The following is a 21873-nucleotide window of genomic DNA, read 5'->3' as shown; positions in this document are numbered from 1 at the left end:
AACACTCTTCAGACATGATTTCAGCTTATGTTCATAACTGTACACATGACGTTACTACATGCATTTCACCCAGATATTACTGATCAGCTAGCTATGAGTTTTCCAAATGATACCTCACATGGCAATCCATGTACAAATATAGTGCACTAGTGTGTAGGGTCTGAATACAGGGGTGCACTCCATCACAGTGGGGGAGACTGGCTGCCTCAGGGACAGGGAATAGGATCTGGGGCCTTTCCCCTCTAGGGGGCAGTGGCTTCTGTCTGGATCCTCCTATGCATGAGGTAAGTTTGCCAGGTCTCCACCTAGTCCCTAGGAGGGCAGACTCCCCGACTCCCCCGCCCGGGGGAACTAATTAACCCCATGAGAATTTGCTCCCTGCTTGGGAAGGGGAAGCAATTGATTCATGAACTGGGTGAAAGGGGGGACCATGTAGTCAGGGCATTTGTCTCATGTAAAGGGCCAGGGCACGAGAACCTGTCATGGGGTAGCCTTCGCTGTGGAGGGGATGGGGAGCAGGCAGTCCCCAAGGGGGAGGCAGGTTGGGTCTCTCATTCCCGTGATCTTTGGTATAGCACAGGCCCCTCCCTGAGCCGGGGGAAGGGGCTGGATGGGCCACTGAGGCTGGGATCCATCTGCCTTCAGAATGGTCCCCTTGGGGCCTGTAGAGGTGCCCCCAGCTGGGAGTTCCCTGACCCATCTATGTTTGTGCTTCCTCCCCCAGGACACCACCGCAGGGGCCTGAAGCTCGCAGTGTCACAGGTGAGGAGGTGTCCACAGAGAGAGACAGGTTAATATAGAGCTGGGAATAGAACCCAGGAGTCCTGGCTCCCAGCTCCCCCTGCCTAAGACCACTAGATCTGTTTGCCCTCCAGAGCTGGGACTAGAACCCAGGATTCATGGCCACACCTGCTTACCCCACTTTACCTGCACAGGGTTCTGGGGTGACTCAGAGCAGCTGGGAGCAGGCCTGGAAACGTCACTGAGGAAGGACCGGAGCCTGGACGACCAAGATGACTTCTACGACTGAGGGAGGGATCCAGCGCCTGCGGGTCCCAGGGAGACGGGGGCGATCTGCGAGGGGAGATTCACCGTGCATGGCCTTGGAGGGCACAGAAAGACCCAGAGACAGAGCTGTGAAGCCAGCCACCAGGGTGGGAGAGACACATGAATTGAGGGCTCCCTGCGCTCCAGTGTGCAGTGTGTGACCCTGTCCTGGGACTGCTGCCCCTCCCCCCAGAATGGCGGGCTGATTGTCCAGAGTCCTCGGAGTGTGTGGGTGGCACATCAGGCAATAAACTCTCCCAGAAGGGAACTGAGTGGAGAGGCCATGGGGGGCAAAGGGGCCCAAGGTGGGCAGGGAGTTTATAATGCCGCATTGTGGGAGGGTGGGGAATCTTTCGCAGTCAGGGGCTGGGTCAGAAGAGCAGGGGAGACAGAATGCACTGGGGACTGTGGGCACTGAGTGAGACAAGCTGATTAGTCGGGAGTGATTGAATGGGGAGGGAGAGACAGGGCCCTGACTGCTAGGGATCAGGCCAGTGCCCATCTGTACTGGGGGGGTTGGGAATCTGGACCCTGGGGCAGGGCAGCATCGGTGCCAGTGCAGCTCAGCAACCTGGCTGCTGAAGGAGAGACACTGTCAGGGGAGACCCAGCCCAGCCCCATGGTGCTGGTGGGCATGGATCCCATGATCCTCAGGTGGGGCCAAGGCCGGTGCAACCATTTAGGCAGACTAGGCGGTTGCCTAGGGCGCCGAGATTTGAGGGTGCCAAAAAGCGCCCCCCAATTTTTTTTTAAATGGTTGAGCAGCCACTGCTGCTGGGCCAGAGAGGGAGTCTGAGCTGCCAGCAGCAGCCGGCAGCCCGGGGTGTCCCCCGGGTCAGGGCACCTTCGCGGCAGCCGGCAGCCCAGGGTGTCCCCCGGGTCAGGGCGCCTCCGCGGCAGCCGGCAGTCCAGGGGTTCCCTTGGGTCAGGGCGCCTCTGTGGCAGCCGGCAGTCCAGGGGGTCCCTTGGGTCAGGGCGCTGCCCTGGCAGCCGGCAGCCCAGGGTGCCCCCTGGGTCAGGGTGCCGCAGCGGCAGGCGGCAGCCGGCATCCCAGGGTGTCCCCCGGGTCAGGGCACTGCCGTGGCAGCCGGCAGTCCAGGGTCTCCCCCGGGTCAGCGCGCCTCTACGGCAGCCGGCAGTCCAAGGTGTCACCCGGGTCAGGGCGCCTCTGCGGAAGCCCACAGTCCAGGGTGTCCCCCAGGTCAGGGCGCCGCCCCGGCAGCCGGCAGCCCAGGGTGTCCCCTGGGTCAGGGCGCTGCCGCGGCAGCCAGCAGTCCAGGGTGTCCCCCGGGTCAGGGCGCCACCCCGGCAGCTGGCAGTCCAGGGTGTCCCCTGGGTCAGGGCGCTGCCGCGGCAGCCGGCAGCCCAGGGTGTCCCTTGGGTCAGGGCGCTGCCGCGGCAGCCGGCAGTCCAAGGTGTCCCCTGGGTCAGGGCGCCGCCACGGCAGCCGGCAGCCCAGGGTGTCCCCTGGTTCAGGGCACCGCCGCGGCAGTCAGCAGCCCAGGGGCAGGGGTCCCCTGGCCCAGGGAAACCATGGGCTGCCGGCTGCTGCGGAGGTGCACTGACCCTGGGTCAGGGTGCCGCTGCGGCAGCCGGCAGTCCAGGGTGTCCTGAGCGGGCGGCACACAAGCCGCAGTCGTGCCTGCGGACGGTCAGCTGCTCGTGCGGCTCCGGTGGACCTCCCACAGACACCACTGCGGCAGCTCCACCAGAGCCACGGGACCAGCGCATGGGGCGGCGACATTGCCATCTGCCTAGGGCGCTAAAAACCCTAGCACCAGTCCTGGGTGGGGCCTACCCCCTACTTAGCACAAGAGAGGGCAGGGCTAGCAGAAAGTGCCCACGAGGGGAGGGGAGGGGAGGGGAGGGGAAGAAGGGCCATGCAGTGGGCACAGAAAATGGCTCAGCCCTGGTCTTAGAATCCCCTGGCCCCTGTATGAGTGGCCCTGCCCCGTGTCTGGGAATGAAGCAGTGTCTGGGGCCGTGTGGGACTCTTGTGTGTCTGTAGGGATCCTTCCAGGCCACAAGATCACTATGATGGGGGGGTGTTACAGCTAGTGACCAGTCAATCAGTGCCAGGCAGGCCTGGCATTAGGGTCTGTGGCAGCCATTGGGGGCACTGTGGATGCAGGGAGGGAGAGGGGGAGTGGGAGGGGGAGGGGGCAGTATTACCAACCTCAAGAGATCAAAAAATGTATGAGTCAGATCCTGAAAAATCCTGGTTTTTTTAAACAAGATGGTGTGGTTTTGATGGCTGAACTCCCCTTGCCCACCTCAGTGTGTGTGTGTTACACAGCATGTGTATGACAATTGCTGATGCCAACGCTCCACAAAGTATCAGGAGTCATGGCTGGCAGGCATCTTCTGGGAGCCCCGTAGGCCCCAGAGCTTGGAGTGGGAAGTAGGGGGGAGGGCTCAGACTTGGCACCACTGCCTGCGGAAGTGGGCCAGAGTGGAGAAGCGGGAGCTTTGGGGAGTATCTGCCTAAGCACCTCAGAGCTTAGGATGCATTACGCTACTCCTGCTGAGCACCCGCAGCACCCTCTCTCGTCTTGCCCCTGGCCAAAGCTGGATGGGGCGACCTAAACGACAGCTGGGTTTGCAAAATGTTTGGGGCCAGATCCTCAGCTAGTGTAAAAAGAGGCAGAAGGTTTATGCCTACTAAGGATCTGGCCCTTTTAACCCACCCAGTGGCATTAAGCCTGATTCTCCTGTCCCTTGGCAGCCATGTAAAATCAGGAGTGACCGCATCAATATCTGCATGGTTACACCAGAATGAAACCAGTGCTGGTGGGAGAAGTCTCAGTGCCACTGGATGGAAACACAGTCAATTTTCCTCTAAGGTGCAATAAAAGCCTACCAGGAGCTGAGCAATGGGGCTCCAGGCAGCACCTTAGAACTTGCAATGCTAAAACAATTTGTGTTTTGCCATTTGCTCTCCTGCTGCTCTGGACCACTCAGACTTTCCTATGAAAGTCCCTGAAGCTGATGGAAGATTTCCAGAACAATGTTTTTCCAGCAAAAAAAATGGCTTTGTGACTGAACAAATATCCCATTCCCTCCCCTTTTAAAAAAACATTCTGTCAAAACATTTCAGGGAGAAAACCTGAAATCTGCACATTTCAACAACACAAAGGGTGTGTGGGTTTTTTGGGGGGAGAGGAGGGACAATCTGGGTAAGGTTTGTTTGCCAAGCAGCCTTCCTAGTTACTTTAAGGAAGTCCAATGACTATTCCAGAGTTTCTATATGTGGAAGAGAGACCCCCTACGTTGCTGATTTTGTGAGTTTCGTGATATTCCCTTTTTCCCTTAAAACCCCAGCACCCAGACTTTTGGCATTGCAGAAGAATCTTAACTTTAATTAAAATAAGCAATTAAAAGTCAGCTCTCCTGACTGTGGAAAAATGCTTGTCCCCAAGTGCCCCATAAAGGTTCAGAAATCAGAAGGCAAATAAAAATACCACTCCCCACATATGTATATACATGAAAAATCGATCTCGTGATTTTTAAGATCTTCTTCTGGGTTTTCGGGCCAGACTCCTGAGTGTTTAGGGTTGGCGTTGCTGGAGACTGCCTCAGTATGGCGTGTACAGGGAATCCGCCCTTTGGGGATCGAGCTCCGTGTTTGCTACAAAGCCTGAAGAAGGTGAGAGAAGTAACTGGCAACAACCTGGCTTACTGAAAAGCACTAGCAAGTGTGAATGGATCGAACTGCTCTCTAGCATAAAACAAAGCACTGTGTGGCCACGTCCACACTACAGAGTAAAATCGAAATTAATAAAATCGATTTTATAAAACAGGTTTTATAAAATCGATTTTAGGCGTCCAGACTAGGGCACATTACTTCGGTGGTGTGCGTCCATGGTCCCAGCCTACCATCGATTTCCGGAGCGGTGCACTCTGGGTAGCTCAGTAAAAGAATGGGACCAATAACTTCGATTTCCGTCCACACTAACCCTAAATCGATATAGTAATATCGATTTTAGGGTTACTCCTCTCGTTGAACAGGAGTATAGAAATCGATTTTAAGACCCCTTAAAATCGATTTTAAGTGCCTTGTAGTGTGGACAGATACAGCGTTAAATCGATTTAACGCTCTTTAAATCGATTTAATGCTGTAATGTGGACCAGGCCTGTGTGTCTCTCGCTCTCGTTTGGGATGGGAACTACCAATCCCAGCATGCACCTGTATCAGCACATGTCGGAGCGGGAGACTTCAGTTCCCAGCATGCACATGGAGGGGGAACCATAACCCCCAGCTCGTTCCTGGGATTGCACAGGAAGAGCTAGTGAGAACTACAACTCCCAGCATATACTTGGGTATGCACGGGGCAGGGCCGAGGGGAACTACAGCTCCCGGCATGCCGTTCGCCGAGTCTCCTGCCCCAATATGTCTGCGCCCAGGCTGGGCTGAGAGCGGCGAGTGGAGTTGTTATTAGGGGCTGAGTCGCAGGGTGAGTTCTGGGGCGCGCTGGGCAATGGGGAAGGGAGGCTGAGGTTTGGGGAGTGGCCATGGGTGGGAGCACAGGGCAGGAGCCAGGCAGGAGCCATGCGGTGGTGGGACACACAGGAGGGTTGAGCTGTATGGTGAGGGCGTGGGGGGTGCAGGGGATGGGGCTGAGGTGTAGGGTTGGGGTGTGTACAGGAGATCGCGGGGGGACTGAGGGGTATGGTTAGGGGATGTACAGGGGATCGTGGGGGGGGACTGAGGCGTATGGTTACGGTGTGTACAGGGGATCAAGGGGCCTGAGGGGTATGGTTAGGGGATGTACAGGGGATCGTGGAGACTGAGGGGTATGGTTACGGTGTGTACACAGGGGATTGTGGGGGGACTGAGGGATATGGTTAGGGTGTGTACAGAGGACTGAGGGGTATGGTTAGGGGATGTACAGGGGATCGTGGAGACTGAGGGGTATGGTTACGGTGTGTACACGGGGGATTGTGGGGGACTGAGGGGTATGGTTAGGGTGTGTACAGAGGACTGAGGGGTATGGTTAGGGGATGTACAGGGGATCGTGGAGACTGAGGGGTATGGTTACGGTGTGTACACAGGGGATTGTGGGGGGACTGAGGGGTATGGTTAGGGTGTGTACAGAGGACTGAGGGGTATGGTTAGGGGATGTACAGGGGATCGTGGAGACTGAGGGGTATGGTTACGGTGTGTACACAGGGGATTGTGGGGGGACTGAGGGGTATGGTTAGGGTGTGTACAGAGGACTGAGGGGTATGGTTAGGGGATGTACAGGGGATCGTGGAGACTGAGGGGTATGGTTAGGGTGTGTACAGGGGATTGTGGAGGGGACTGAAGGGTATGTACAGGGGATCGGGGGGGACTGAGGGGTTTGGTTAGGGTATGTACAGAGGATCGGAGGGGACTGAGATATATGATTATGGTATGTACAGGGGATCGTGGGGGACTGAGGGGTGTGGTTAGGGTGTGTACAGAGGATCGTGGGGGACTGAGGGGTATGGTTAGGGGATGTACAAGGGATTGGGGGGTACAGAAGCCATGGGTATTGGGGGTTTGAGCTGTATGGCTGTACAATAGAGATGGGGAGCACTAGGATCCTCAGGGAACAGTGGTTTCTAGCTGTAATAGTCTGTAATACGACAGTTTCTCCAGGCCTGTGGCACCTCTTGGGTGGCAAAGGAGCCCTTCCTAGTGCCAGCATGGTGGGTGCTAGAGAGAGCCTGCCAGCTCCCCAGAACTCTCCCCTGGGGCTGGATTCTGCCCCCTGTGACCTCCCCTCTCCCCTGGACTCATCTCGCAGCTGAGATTCACCATGTCAAAAATCTCCCGTGCTGCCAAAGCTGTGAAGAAGGTCGATCCCGGGAGTGTCATCCGAATGATCATCCGGGCAGGGCAGGCCATGCCGGGGCCTCCCCTGGGCCCTGTCCTCGGGCAGGTAGGCTAGACCTCTCACTGGCTGTGTGATCGGGGCGGGGAGGCTTGTTATACTGTGGATGGTTGGTTTGTTTAACAAGTGGTGTAGGCTAATGAGGTTCACTGCAGGGGCAGCAGGTGCTTCTGGGACAGTGATGCTCCAAAGTAATCCCCTCCCCCAGGTTCCTGCTGCCCCTGCGGCTCCTCACAAGGTGGGAACAGGGTTAGCTGCTCTCACTCTGGGCTGCTCAAGGCTGTTGGCTCTGTGGTTCAGATCCTACGGTATGGGGTCTTTAGCCCTCTCCCATTTGCTGGCTGGATGCAGATGTCATGGCAGCATCCCAGCTTATGGAAGGAGGATTTCCTCTTACACCTGTTACGAGAGGCGCAGTGTTTGTGGGAAGGAAAAGATCCAGCCTCTCCAGGCCTGTTTGGGAGACACATGGGGGCACGGAGCCCTTTAGGATTGTCTCTCTTATGGGGCCCAGTCACTCTATTGGCTCTTAAGCTCTCTGCAGTTGAAGCTTCTTTCCCCTTGGGGTGAGGGGCAGAGAGATATTGCTCTATTGAACTTCGTGTTGGGGTTCCGGTCCCAATCAGGGCAGCCAGGCTGGGCATGAGGCGCTCAGGAATCACAAGGCGTTGTCTTTCGTTCGAATGCCTGTGGAAAGGATCGGTTCAGGCTGGGAGTAGCTCCCGGGGGCAGCTGGCACTGGTGGCTTTAGCTGTGGGAGAGAAGAGCATCTCGGAGGCCTTCATTGCTCTCCCCAAATGGGGCAGCGCCTCAGACCTGTGCTGCAAGGAATGAGTGTTGTAACCGATGCCAGTGATGACTTTCTGGGGAGTCCGTCTGTCAGATGGGTCTGGCATCATGTTTGCATGAGATCACAGCTTAGTTGCTGACGGTAACTGCATTGATACAATTGATTGGGACTCTGCAAGACATCTGACTTGGTACCTCACGGCATTCTGATGAAACACCTAGGGCTGGACAAAATCAATGCATCCCTATGAAAGGGGCTAGAAACTGGCTAGTGATCCCTTTGACTGTGTAAACAGGATTAGTGAGTATGAGCAGGGAGGGAATTTTGCCTCTGTACTGGTGAGCCCCGTACTAGTCCGTGTGGTGCGTCCACATGCATTGCCACGTGTTGAAAAATCAGAGAGGGTGCAGAAAAGAGCCCCACAGTGACCCAACGGCTGGAGAATGTCTTGCAGGGAGAGGCTGCGGGAACTGCACGGAGTTAGCTTTTCCCAGACGAAGTTCCAAGGGGGCTTGATCCCCAGCCTCTCAGCCCTTCTGCACAGGGTGGGGGCGGTTCTGGAGCTGGGAGCTAAGCAAGAGTCAAGGGCCTGTGGCGATGCCTGGATGCATTCATGGGCCATTGTTTAAGAGGGAGGCAGATCTGCCCTTCTGACAGGTGCCCCAGGAATGGGGTCAGGGTGGGAAGGGAGTCTGTTGCTTGGAGTCTCAATGCAGCCCTGGAGACTTTCTCTAAAAGCTCCACTCCAGCTCAACGAGCAGTTCTGTGCAGGCTGCAGGATCCCTGGGGGGATTATCCAGCTGGGGGTCAGACTAGAGGATTTGAATGGGCCCTTCTGGCCTTGACATGTGACTGCACAAGCTCCCGCCACACTCCTGATCCCACTGCTTAGAGTGAGCGCTGCCCAGCGATGCGCCTGTGTGTTGTCATGTCTGCTGCTGCAACCCACTCTGGGCTGTTCAGACAATGGCTAGAGAGGGACTGGGCTGGAATGGCCCCGCCTGCCCCGGGCTCACACTGAGCCCCCGTCTGTAGCTGCTGCTTATACAAAGGTAGAGCCCAGAGGCACCGTTCTACTGGGACGGACATGGACACTCACACTCTCTCCCCCGCCCCACTGAGATCAGCCCTCGTCATGCTGGGGCCTGCACAGACCCATACCAAGAGACCTGTCCCAAAGAGCTCCTGGGTAAAGGTAGGGTGGCTTTTAGCTGAGGCCCACAGAGCAGCCACGACTCATCCATGGTCATGCAGGGAATCGTGGTGGGGATTGCACCCCGGTGTCCTGAGTCCCAGCCCAGTGCACCCTCCCACCCTTCCCGGAGACCATCCTGCTTCCTGGCCTGGTGGGGCCCAGCTGGTGGGTAGTGGGCATCTGTCCCAGCAGCAGGGCACTTGGCCTCACCTCTGCTGGGAGTATGGAGAGTCCTGCTGGGCTGCTGCCCCATGTGGTGCCCTGCCGTAATAGGGCCATCGGGTGACCCCACTGAATCCTGGCCCCTAAGCTGGGTTTGTCTCAGCTCTGGAGAAGGGGCCGAGAGTTGCTGCAAAACCCACAAAAGGCTTTTGCTGTAAATATGAGCTGATAACCCTGAATCCCCTCCTCATGAGCCAGCCAGTCCCCCTGGTTTGGGGCCAGATCAGGGACAGTGCCCTTTGGGAAAGACAGTATGGGGCTCATTCTGCTTCTGTATCCTTACCCCATCCCCCCACTGGGATAGCAGGGCCAGGGAATGGGGCACTGGCCCTTTCCCCTCCAAGGGGTGCTGGGGAGGAAGCCCTGTATAAACAGCCCCTGTGCCCACCCCAGAGGTGGCCATGTTCTGGTGCTGGGGCAGGTGAGTGGCTGCAGAATGGGTGCAGGGAAGGGTCCATGTTAAAGCCCCTTCTCTCAAGCTGGAGGGGACTGGGTAGCCCAAGCACAGAGCCAGGAGTTGCTAGGGTAGGCCTGGCTCTAAAGGAGCCAATGCGTGAGCCTCTCCCCAGTGATGAGAGGGGGCCACAGCCCCTCGTAGGGGATTTCACAGCACATTTTCTGTGGTCACTCACTAACCACCTGCCACTGGGATGGGAATGCCCTGAACTCTATGATGGGGAAACTGTGGGCCCGGAGAGGGACAAAACATTTCTCTGAGGTCACACACTGAGTCAGTGACTGACTGAGCTGGGACAGAACCCAGGATCCTGGCTCCCGCCGGCTGATAGAAGGGGTACTCAGGGCTCCATCCCTCCCCAGCCCGGCCTTCACCAAGGGCAGGGGCCGGCGCTTCCATGGGGGCACCAGGTGGAGAATGAAGGCCGTGGTGCACCAGCCACAGGACTCCGTGCACACTGGGATCCAAGATCTGGTCTGTGTTAGCTCTTCTTTATTTCGTGTCTGTCCTGCATGGAGCATCCAGGCCCGGGCATGTGCCCCCTACCTCTCTGAATGCCAGGGCCAGAGCTGGCACCACCCATTGGGCCCTTCCGGTGCTCCAGCCTGGGCTCGCCACACTCCAGTCCCTCACTATGGGGCTGGCTGGGTGTGGGCCCATGTGTCTCAGTCTAGCTCAACACAGGGATGATGAGTGTACACAGTGGTCATCAATGTGCTGCAGTGAGGGGTGGAGCCCAAAAGGCAGTGATAGATCCTGCCTCCCATCCCAGCTCTGCCAGTGCCCCTCACTCCCGACCCAGAACCCCCTGCTATGCCTGGTGTTCCTCAGCCCCTTTCCGTGGTAGTCCTGTCCCTTAATGAATAGTGCTTTGTGATCTCAGCCCCTCTCTGCATGTGAAGGAGCCTGGGAGCTGGTTTATATCAGGGCAGCTTTGCTGGAAGATACCAGCTGGGGATCTGGCCCCTTGCTCACAGCCAGTGTCCCTCCAGCTCAGGGTGTGGGTGTTCCAGTGTCCCTGCGCACTCAGAACTCCCGGGGGGTGAACTGGGGCCCAGAGGTGCTGTCCGTGCCCCCACGCCGGGGCGTGTGACATGGCATGTCCCCAGGGGGAAGCTCCCCCAGCCCGGCAGCCCCAGCTCTGTAGTACTGCAGGGCCGTGGACCCCTTGAGCGCGATGGCCAGTAGGTTCTTGGCCATGAAGATGGCAGAGACCCGCTGGTCGCGATAGAGAAGCAGGTCAGCAGCCCGGATGGCCAATGTGGCCAGGTTGATGGCCAGCAGGCTGAGCAGCAGGTAAAGTGGGAGGCGGGGTGGGGCAGGCAGGTCCATGCCGCCCAGTGCCATGCAGGGCAGCACCAACAGCAGGATGTAGCAGTAGAAGAAAGTCAGGCCCTCAGCCCACAGTGGAAGCCTCTGCCACTGAGGCTCCCACAGGCTGGCCTGCATCTCCAGCAGGTCCACCACCACCCAGAGGAGCCGGCCATGCAGGACCTCCTTGCGCCGGAAGGTGGCCACATGCTGCAGGTGCTCGGTGGCCACCAGGATCACGTAAAGGGAGGGGATGCAGATGGAGAGCAGCAGGGTCAGGGTATGGCGGGCCAGCGGATCAGGGGTGCGCTGGTCAGCCCGGAACCCCTGGTAGATGAAGTATAGCTTGATCTCCAGGGTGAAGACACAGAGGAACCAGAGTGCCATGGTGTAGCCATGCCACGGGGACCGGGCCTCGGCACCCGCCTATGCCCCCACATAACGCAGCACTAAGAGGAAGCATAGATCACCTGCCAGGGTCAGGGCCAGCACGCTGGCCCGCTACACTCCAGCGCTCAGCTCCATCAGGTACACGTCCACCGCTGCCATGGTGGAGACTATCACCACCACTGACATGCAGGCATGTGGCTTGCTGGCAGGGGGCAGTAGCACCATGGAGCGGGGGGAGCGTGGTCACAGAGGGTGGCCAGCTGGCAGCACCTGTGGGGAAAGGACAGCCGTGGTGAGTCACATTTGCCTGGGGCAGGATGGGCCACGAGAGACCAGGCTGCAGACTTGGGATGCACCATCCCGGGGCTAATGCTGGGCGCACAGGGATCGAGGACAGGTCAGAGGGGACCTGGCTATGGACAATTGGGCCATGGGGGACCAAGGACAGGCCGTGGCCTCTGGATGTGCACGCACCATCCTGGGGCTAATGCTGGGCCTACAGAATGGGTCACTCCAAAGGCCCCTGTGGTTAGTGCTGTGGGCAGGGGATGGGGACTGTGCTCCCCTCTGCCCCCTGCAGGCTGAACGCACTTCCCCTTTTGCTGCCCTGAGGAATGGAGCCAGCACCGCTGTATTCCCCTGTACTTCACTCCTGGCCCTTGCACCAGTCCCACCGGGACCCCTCTAGCACAGAACGCCCTCAGCGGAGGAGGTGCCTGTAGGGCGTTATCTGAGGAGCACAGCTGGGCAGGCAGGGTGATGGGAGCATTCTAACTGTGCTGGCTCTCGTACCTGTTGGGCACTCTGAAACTGGGTCAGCCCAGTCCTGTCCCACACAGGGAAACTGAGGCACTGAGCGAGAGGGACTTACCCAGGGGCACATGAAATCAGTGGCAGTGCTGGGGCTAGACCTCCTGGCTCCCAGCCTGCTGCTCTAGCCACTAGACTCACTCTCCTCCCAGAGCTGAGTGTAGAACCAAGGAGTCCTGGCTCTCAGCTCTAACCACTGGCTCCAACAGCAGCACCTGCGTGCGGGGCGGAGTTGAGCAGCAAGGTATTTGCTGTCCCCTCATTCTTAACAGGCCAGCAAGGCAGCCAGCCCCTGCCACTCTGGTCCTTCACCATGGCACCTTCTCAGGGGAGAGCAGCCAGTGGAGGGGGAGCCGGCCACCTGCCCTGCCCCATAGCAAACACTACGAACATACACACTGGCCATGCTCACACTCCCCCAAGACACTGGAGCCACAAATAGCGGCTTCAGCCACCTTGACGTGGCATTTCGTTACTGTTGATTAGATATAAACAGCCCCATGCCCCAGAGCCAGCTGCATCTCAGCACCAGGTGAGGGATCCTTATATAAACAGCCCCCCCCGCCCCGGTGCCCCAGCCCAGAGCCAGCTGCATCTCAGTGCTGGGTGAGAGATCCCTGTATAAATAGCCCCTACACCCCAACCCTGAGTCAGGTGCTAGGTGCCTTGCTGGTGCACACACAGCACTGATTTCCAGAGGTTAAAGGGCCCATTTGGTTAATGACTAGGCTGCTGCAGGGAGGAGGTGGGGTAGGATTCTCTCAGCTTTGGCTAGCAGACGTGTGCCCCAGCCTGAGTAGGGGCTGGGCCCGGGCCCTCGCATGATGGTAGAGGCCAAGGGTCCAATTTCCCAACTGGCCTGATGCCAGTACAGCTGATAGTGCCAGCTCCTAGCATGGAAGCATGATTTATGGATTTTTTTTTGGGGGGGGGGGGGGAGGGGTGAAGCTTCAGTAAGCTCTTCCCATCCCTGTCCTTCCTGCCTCCTTCCCCCCCTCCCGCCCCCGGGAATGGTGGAGTTTGGAAGGGTGACACAGCTGGGGGTGGCACTGGTTGGTTCTAGGGGGTTAATCAGCTCAGGTGGGGATGTCCATTTTCTGTGCTGGGAGCTGGTTGTGACACGCCAGCCTGCATTAGTGGGGCCCGCTTTGACTGCCCGCTGCCTTCATGCTCACCCCCCTCCCCTGTGGATCCCAAGGCCAGCCATTTGGCTTGCTGACAGCAGTGTGCTCTGGCAGGGGATGGGAATGGCCCCTCCCGGTAGGTGATCCCTGCAGGTGGGGGTGGGTGCTGGGTCCTGTCCCTCCCTCCTTGGTGCTAGCTTAGGGTGACCAGACAGCAAGTGTGAAAAAAACCTGATGGGTGTGGGGGTAATAGGAGCCCATATTAAAAAAAATTCCCCAATATCAGGACTGTCCCTATAAAATCAGGACATCTGGTCACCCTATGCCAGTTTCCAGCCCAGCATGTAGCTCCTGGGCTCTCCACCCTCTCCACTCCCATGATGGTCGGATGGATTCATTTGCCCTGCCAGAGAGGTGTCAGCTCCCAGCGTCTCCCCACAGCAGGACTCTCTGGCACTTCACAGACTAGTAGACAGCCAGGGACTGTGCAGTGTCTGGCACTGGGGCTGTTTATGCAGGGGTCTCCCACCTGGTGCAGAGCAGCAGCTGGCTCTGGGGTGGGGTATGAGAGCTGTTTATGCAGGGATCCCTTGCTCAGTGTTGAGCTGCACCCACCTCTGGGCTGGGGTTGTGTAAAAGTAGCACTACACAGTAGTTCAGCGGCTGACAGGAAGAACTGTTTATTGCCGCCGACCTCAGTTCCCTGACGTGATGCTAAGGGGGTGGATGTTCCGTCCCCAGCTCTGGGAGGGGAGAGGGGTCTAGTTTGTTAGAGCAGGGGTGATTTCAGAGCGACATACTGACCTGGGCATCCTGGTCCTCCCCCTGCATCAGTCCAGGGCTTGGGCTGGGGCTCTGTCCCGCTGTCTGTGCCCCACTCCCTGCCATGGCTTCAAGCTGATGGCAGTCCCCTGTGTCTGTGGGCTGCTCCCTCGTCCACAGCCCTGGGTGCTGCTCCCTGCATAGCCTTGCCTGTGGGGAGGGGGTCAGGGCTTACCATGTGTCCCCAGATCCTGAGAGCTTGACCCCATCGCACCCCGGCCCCCAATCCCCCCATTGCTTCCTCCTCCCCATCCCCCATTGCTTCCTCCTCCCCCAGCCCCCAATCCCCTCATTACTTCCCCCCACCCCATTGCTTCCTCATCCCCAATCCTCCCACTGCCTCCTCCCACTCCATTGCTTCCTTCTCCCGCGGCCCCCAATCCCCCCGTTGCCTCCCCCACCCCATTGCTTCATCCTTCTCCCCATCCCCCCATTACCTCCCCCCACCCCATTGCTTCCTCCTCCCCCAGCCCCCAATCCTCCCACTGCCTCCCCCACCCCATTGCTTCCCGCTGCCCGTCTCGCGCGGAGCTCGGGGGCGTTCCCGGCCAGACCCCGGGGGCAGGGCAGCCTGTTCCCCGCCCCATCACCTGCAGGTCCCGTGTGCTGGAGCGGCAGCGGCGCGCGTGCGTGAGAGGGGTGGGTTCCCGGCTCTCCGCGGGGTCCTTGTGCCGCCGGATGGGGCGGGGAGCCTGGGCTGCTCTCGGTGCTCCGGGGGGCGGGGAGATGGCGGGCTGGAGAGGGGGCTCCGGCTGAGGGGTGGGGTCCGGGAGGGGAGGGAGGTCTAGTGGTTAGAGACGGGGCTGGGAGCCAGGACTCCTGGGTTCTCTTTCCAGCGCTTGAGGACAGTGGGGTCTAGTGGTTTGATTGGGGGGGAAGGGGGAGCTGGGAATCAGGGCCTGGGGTCTGTCCCTAGTTCTGGGAGGGGTGTGTGTGGCATTCTTGCTGCCCCTGTACAGTCCCAGTGATTCTCCTGGGACCAGGAGTTCAGTCCCTTCTGGGGCAGGACTGTCCATTCCTGGGCCAGGGGCAGGGTTACAAGTCTACATTTACAGCATTTGGGGTCTGGAAGCACCACAGCCCATCCTGGTGCAGATCCCTGCAGTAGCCAGCCTGCCCTGATAGCTCAGGCAGTCATGGACCGGGAAGGAGGTGCCACCCTGGTATCCTCCTGTCAATCATAGCGCAGTAACCAGAGCAATGAACAAAGGGGCACAATAGCATGGGCATGGGGCCTGGGCTAGTGTGTGTGCTGCCCCCGGCTGGAGAGAGCAGGTTCTGCTGTGTGTGGTTCATAGACTCTGAGGGCAGAAGGGCTCATTGGGGTCTCTGCATATGTCTCTGCCCGTGTGGGATTCACTGGGGTGCGGTTGCTGGGGTGTGTGCACTGGGTGGGGGTTGTGCTGTGTGTTTCTCAGGTTGTGGGGTTGCTGGAGTGTACACACGGGGTGGGGGTTGTTCTGTGCATGTCTCCAGGTGTGGGGTTCCTGGGGTGTGTGCGTTGGGCGAGGGTTGTGCTGTGCATGTCTTCGGGTGTGGGGTTGCTGGGGTGTGTGCATTGGGCGGGGGTTGTGCTGTGTGTTTCTCGGGGTATGGGGTTGCTGGGGTGTATGCACTGGATGGGGGTTGTGCTGTGTGTGTCTTGGGTTGAGCTGGGGCGTATGCCCTGGGCACCGATTATACTATGCATGTGTCAGGGTGTGGGGTTGCTGGAGTTTATGCACTGGGCAGGGGTTGTGCTGTGTGTGTCGAGTTGTGGGGTTCCTGGGGTGTGCACGCTGGGTGGGGGTTGTGCTGTGCGTCTCTCAGGGTGTGGGGTTGCTAGAGTGTGTGTGCAGGGCTGGGGTTGTGCTGTGCGTCTCTCGGGGTGTGGGGTTGCTGGGGTGTGCATGCTGGGCGGGGGTTGTGCTGTGTGTGTGTCGGGGTGTGCGGTTGCTGGGGTGTGCGCGCTGGGGGTTGTGCTGTGTGTTTCTTGAGGTGTGCTGGTGTGTGTGTGCTGGGTGGGGGTTGTGTTGTGCATCTCTCGGGGTGTGGGATTGCTGGAGTGTGCACGCTGGGCGGGGGTTGTGCTGTGGGGGGAGCATTGCTGGGGTGTGTGTGCTGGGCGGGGGTTGTGCTGTGTGTTTCTCAAGATGTGCTGGGGTGTGTGTGCTGGGCGGGGGTTGTGCTGCGCATGTCTGGGGGTCCATCTGGGTGGGACATGTGAGTGGTCGGTGTGATGTCTGGGTTCCCTGGGGAGCTCACAACTGCTCCTGGAGGCAGTGAGCACTGCTCTCATTCAGCTTTAGTTGGCCCGATCATTAGTGACAGCTTCACATTGCACAACTCATCCCACCAGATCCAGAACCCAGCCTTACACCCTGGATCTGGACTCTAGTAGCCTCATCCAGGGGCCATCAAACAGGGAAAGGGGAGTGGGGGCGCATGTGCCATTGAAATGTGACCCCAGGGTAGGGGACTGGCTGGCTCAGGTGTGGGGAATGGGATACAGGGCCTTGCCCCTCTGAGGAGCACCAGCTGTGGTTTCGGGTTGGGTCACACGTGGATCTGCAAGAGATTCTAGGGCATATGGGGCAGGTGGGTGGGGGATCCAAATCCCCTGACAGTGTCCCTGGTTGTCTCCCCAGAGGGGCATCCCTATCGGGCAGTTCTGCAAGGACTTCAATGAACGAACCAAGGACATCAAGGAGGGGGTGCCGCTGCCTGTGCGCATTGATGTCAAGGTGAGACACACCCAGCACATCCAGAGATACGCACAGCACAACCTCCGCCCAGTGCACACACCCCGGGAACCCCACACCCTGCTGCCCATGTGCATTGATATCAAGGGAAGGCACCACCACACACACTGCCCTAGCCTGCTCTACCCCATCACTGCCACTGGTCCAGAGCACACCCCTCTGCAGTGGGGCAGGATCTGTGTGTGGCAGGTTACTGGGGGGTCTCCCTTTGGGATAAAGAGGGGTCTGGGCTACGTCTCCTCAAGCAGGACCCCAGTTTAAGCCCCAGCACCTTGATGTGTTGCAGCCAGACAGAACCTACGAGATCCAGATCAACCAGCCCACGGCCTCCTATTTCCTCAAGGCAGCCGCTGGCATCGACAAGGGGGCAGCACAGACTGGTGAGGAGGTGAACGGGGGCAGCGCAATCTTGGGAGACACAGAGCAGGGAGGGGAGCGGCCCAGACTGGTGGGGAGGGGCTTACGCAATACGGGAGCAGGGCCACACAGGGTGGTCAGGGCAGGGGTCTCACCGATGGCGGGGGGCAGTCACCCTGGGCTCTGGGGGTGCCCACACTGCCCTTTATGTCGAACCCCAGCTAGCACATGCTGAGCAGCACCCAGGGCCTCCCTCCACTTCCCTACTGGCCCTGATGCCCTGTGAACAGGTGTTGGGGGGAGAGTTGGGCCCCCAGGATTTACCCCCCCACATACCCTCTTGGAGATGCCCTGCAGCAAGTGCACCCCATAGAAAGAGCGTGTGGGTCCCCTGGTGGCTGCTTCCAGCATTAGAGCTCTGGACTGCATCTGACCATGGCACACGGGGAGCTGCAGGTCAGGATGGAGGGGCCTTGCAGGAGGGCTGCAGGTTGGCTGGAGGGGCCCTGTGGTCCGTTGAGGGGTGCTGCGGTTGGGACACGGGGGTCCACATGGGGTAGGGGAGCTGTGGGTCAGAATGCAAGGGGCCCACAGGGGGGCTGTGATGGGCCCCATGGGTGGAGCTAAAAGGTCTCTGACTGAACAGGGCATGAGGTAGCGGGCATGGTGACCCTGAAGCATCTGTACGAAATCGCTCTGGTGAAGTCCAAGAACTCCAACTTTGTGGTGCGGGACACAAGTCTGGAGAAGGTGGTGAAATCCCTCATTGGCAGTGCCAGAACCCTGGGCATCAAGGTGGTGAGAGAGTGAGTACCCACACAGAGCCCTGTCAGGGGCAGGAGCCAGAAGCCCTGGGTTCCCAGCTCTGGGTGAGTCGAGGGAGTTGGCAGTCAGGATAGCTGGGTTCTGTGCCTGGCTCTGGGAGTCAGGACTCCTGGGTTCTAGCCCCAGGTCTGGGCAGGGAATGGAATCTAGTGGTTAGAGCAGGTGGGGCTGGGTGTGGTCTAGTGTGCTAGATGGGGCTGGGAGCCAGGTCTCCCATGTCAGGCAGGTCTGACCCCTTTCTTCTCCCCCCACCAGCCTCAGTGCGGAGGAATATGCCATGTTCCGGCAGCAGCGCGAGGAGGCCTTGGCGGTGGCGGCAGCAGAAGCCCAGGCAATGGCATTGGAAGCAGTCACCAAGAAGAAATGATCTCCAGGACACCAACCTCCCTAGGAGACTGCAGGGCCAGCAAGTCCAGATCCCATGTTCCTGGCCTCCAGGGTCAAAGCCCCACTCTGGGTATGGGGAGCTAGGGGCATCCCCTCAGGAGCAGCATGTCAGTCTGTCCATCTGTTCCCCCACCCCTGTTCCCCTGTCCTGGCCATCTTTGTCCTATGGACTTGCCTTTATGGAGACCAGGAATTAGCCCCACCCCCTGCCACAGGCCCCACCCCTCATATCCAAGCCTTCTTTAAAATGTGCTGAATTGCTTTGATGCAATTAAAATCCCAACCCAATAAAAACCCACTGTGACCACCAAACTAAAAGCAACCTGTGTCTGTGTGTGCAGGGGTGGGGACCTGGGATATGGGGCCTTTCCCTTCTAGGGGGCGAGAGCTCGGATCCAGCCCCAAAGCAGTCAGACTGGCTGGCTCGGGGAGAGGATGGGGGGCAGGGAACAGGATACAGAGCTATTCCCTCATTTCTAGTTCAGGCAGCTAGTGCTGCATGGGTTACGTGTGGGACAGCTCTTTGGAGATTATATTTGTAACCCCAAGGGCTGGAAACTAGCTGCTTTATTATTAATGCCAGTTGCAATTCTAGAGAAGGGGCTGGTGCCGTGTGCTGAGACATCCAGGGGACTGACCCATCTGCGGTTCTGTCAAAGCCCAGGTTGATTGGAAAGTGGTAGAGAAGCCATTGTGTTTTATATATTGGATGTATTTCAGGGACACCAAACCCAGCTGGGGGAATGAACAAAACAAGGACAAACAGTCATCAAGGATCATAAATCCAGCAGAATGTATTTTGGACGGGAAACATAAGTACCTTGTCCCTCCCTAGGGTCTCGGTTTACTGTATTTAACTCAGGAAAGGAACTTAGGGGTGGGGTATGGGACTCTTTATACAGGGATCCTGAGACCTGGTCCCCTCTGGGGTGGGGCAAGGGGACTGTTTATACCAGGATCCCTCGCTTGGTGCTGAGATGCAACTGCCTCTGGGCTTGGGCACAGCAGCTGGGTGATTTCTATAGCATCATTTCACAAGATTTTAAGGTGAGACAAAGGGGAATCAAATCTCTATTTGAAACTAATAAGCAGGTGAACAGACAGACTAGAATTACCTGGAGCTGGGACATGATGTGCTTGCTGGGGCAAACAGCCTGCCGTGGGCACCTCCACGCACTCTCGATTGACCATGAGTTATCATCATTAAGTGGTATCAATAGGAGTGGGGGTAGGGGAGCCCAGGCCCAGGATTGCCAAGGGTGACAGATTGGGATTGAAGTGCAGGGAGCTGGGGGGAATGAGAAAAAAGTTGCTGTTTCCTGTTGTCCCCAGCAGGTGGCAGAGTTTATCCACGATTTGCATTGCTGCTGGCATGAAGCGCGGCTTGGGGAGATGGTGGCTAATTTACTGCTGCATGGGGGCCCCGTTTGGGGCTCTGCCAGGGCCATCCCAGCCCACACCCCATGCTGGCCAACAGCCCCCACCTGCCCAGCTAATGGAGCAGCCATTGGCCTTTGTTTGAGCCAGCCACAGGGTTACGCTGCCCTGAGCTAGACACCAAGAAAGGATGTGTGACTGGGGGGCAGGTGTGGGGTATGTGATACAGGTGTGGTGTGTGGATAGGATGCAGTGTGTGCATGGGGGTGCAGGTGTAGTGTGGGGATATGTGGATAGGGATTCAGGTTTGGGTGGTGCAGTGTGGTGAGTATGGGGATGAGGTGCAGTGTGTGTATGAAGGATGTGGTATGGGGGGTATGTGGCTGTGCAGAGGGATTCAAGGTGTGGATCGGTGTGCAGTGGGGGGTGCAGGTGTGAGGTGGAGCAATGTGGGGGGTCTGGATAGGGGTTCTGGGGTGTGCGGATGGGGTGCAGTGGAGGGAGAAATGGGTGGCGTGGGATGTGGATGGGGTGCAGTGGGCGGGTACAAGTGTGAGGTGGAGCAATGTAGTGGATTCTGGGGTGTGTGTGGATGGGGTGCAGTGGATGGTGTGGGTTATGGATGGGGTGCAGTGGAGGGGTGCAGGTGTGAGATGGAGCAGTGTGGCGGGTTCTGGGGTGTGTGTGGATGGGGTGCAGTGGATGGTGTGGGATGTGGATGGGGTGCAGTGAAGGGGTGCAGGTGTGAGATGGAGCAGTGTGGCAGGTTCTGGGGTGTGTGGGGATGGGGTGCAATGGGTGGCATGGGATGTGGATGGGGTGCAGTGGGGGAGTGCAAGTGTGAGGTAAAGCAATGTGGAGGGTCTGGATAGGGGTTCTCTGGGGAGTGCGGATGGAGTGCAGGGGGTACAGTTTGTATGTGGGGGTGTGGCTGGGGTTTTCTGGCCAGTCTCATCTCTTCCCATTCATTCTCTGGCTGTGGGTGGCACCCCTGGCCCAGCCAGCCATCTCAGCTCCCTGCCCAGCCCTTGGCAGAGCGAGGTTCCACCTCTCTGTGTCTCTGCAGCCAATACTTCCCGCCTGGCCTGATCCTGGGTCCTCAGGCCCCTCAGTGCTGGGGAGGGGCAGCTCAACACCTCAGGAATGGAGTCCTCTGGGGCAGCTGTGGGGTTGATGTCAAGAAGCCTCCCTGCCCCATGCACACCCTGTCCCCCTCCCCAAGGAGCTCAGCTCCGCTGGCCCTGGCCCCTCTGCCTGGCCCGAGTTAGTGCCCAAAGGGGTGGAGTTTGTTTGACACCTGGCTAGGAATGGGGTTGAGACCTGGCAAACTTGTTCCATGTGGGGGCTGCATGGTTGGATCAGAGCAAGCCACCGAGGGGAAAGGCCCCATGTCCCAATCCCCCTGTCCTGGGGCTGGATCGGTAGGAGAGAGGAAGGAGTTGGGGTCAAGGAGTGAGGGGAAATGTTTAGTTGGGGGATGGGGAGGGACAGAGAGAGATGGGAAGAAATTTCCCCCCATCTTTTCCCTGGGGGTGACTACTCTCTGTTCATTCCCCCCGAAAGCACCCCACTCCCAGGGAATGATGGTTCCTTGCTTGTTGATGCTGCTGCTGCCGTAGCAACGTAAGAGAGTCTCTAGGAGACAGGTTCCTGTTGCTAGGGCTGCGTGGGCGAGGGATGGAGAGGAAGCTGCTGCAGAATGGTGGGGTGGGAGGTCAATCCCACATGGGGGGCTGTGCCCATTTACACACACATACACATCACCCCCACCCAACCCAGAGACATGGACACCCCCCATGCCCACGGAACGCCCCAAAGACACGTATTGCCCCCATGAACACACTGCCCTGTGAGACATGCAGTGCCCCATTCACATGCAGTCACCCTAGAGACATGCATCTCTTCCATGCACACAAATCACTCCCATGCACACAACCCACCCAGAGATAGAGCACCTCCAAGCATGCACACCTACCCCCAAATACACGGATCCACACCACCACCACACCACACACACACACGTGGCTCTCCCATCCACATGCATCTCCCCAGGAAGAAGTGGCACTGCCCTGCACATGAATGCCCCTACACACCCAGACCTACAGGGACAGATCTAGAGCTGTTACTCATGCCTCACCCCTTTCCCATTTTGCTGGGCAT

The 21873-nt window shown here is 58.5% G+C and overlaps 1 protein-coding gene and 1 pseudogene across 3 annotated transcripts; one reads left to right on the top strand and one right to left on the bottom strand.

The window, feature by feature from the left end:
- Positions 1–5377: 5377 nt before the first annotated feature.
- Positions 5378–18648, top strand: MRPL11 (mitochondrial ribosomal protein L11). Of its 3 annotated transcripts, none has more exons than XM_030570283.1 (6): positions 5378–5466; positions 6819–6953; positions 16654–16749; positions 17054–17147; positions 17771–17930; positions 18205–18648. In XM_030570283.1, the coding sequence occupies exons 2-6, from the start codon at positions 6831–6833 to the stop codon at positions 18314–18316; spliced, it is 585 nt and encodes a 194-aa protein (XP_030426143.1). In that variant the 5' UTR covers positions 5378–5466; positions 6819–6830; the 3' UTR covers positions 18317–18648. The 3 variants fall into 3 exon arrangements, with proteins under 3 accessions (XP_030426143.1, XP_030426142.1, XP_030426144.1); XM_030570282.1 differs by having other exon boundaries at positions 5398–5501; XM_030570284.1 differs by lacking the exon at positions 16654–16749 and having other exon boundaries at positions 5398–5501.
- On the bottom strand, positions 6962–14265 carry LOC115655124 (annotated as a pseudogene).
- Positions 18649–21873: the final 3225 nt, after the last annotated feature.

Source organism: Gopherus evgoodei, chromosome 7 (assembly GCF_007399415.2).
Source record: "Gopherus evgoodei ecotype Sinaloan lineage chromosome 7, rGopEvg1_v1.p, whole genome shotgun sequence".
Lineage (NCBI taxonomy): Eukaryota > Metazoa > Chordata > Testudines > Testudinidae > Gopherus > Gopherus evgoodei.
The sequence above is the reverse complement of the archived record's forward strand: the minus strand, read 5'-3'. Positions and strand labels throughout refer to the sequence as shown.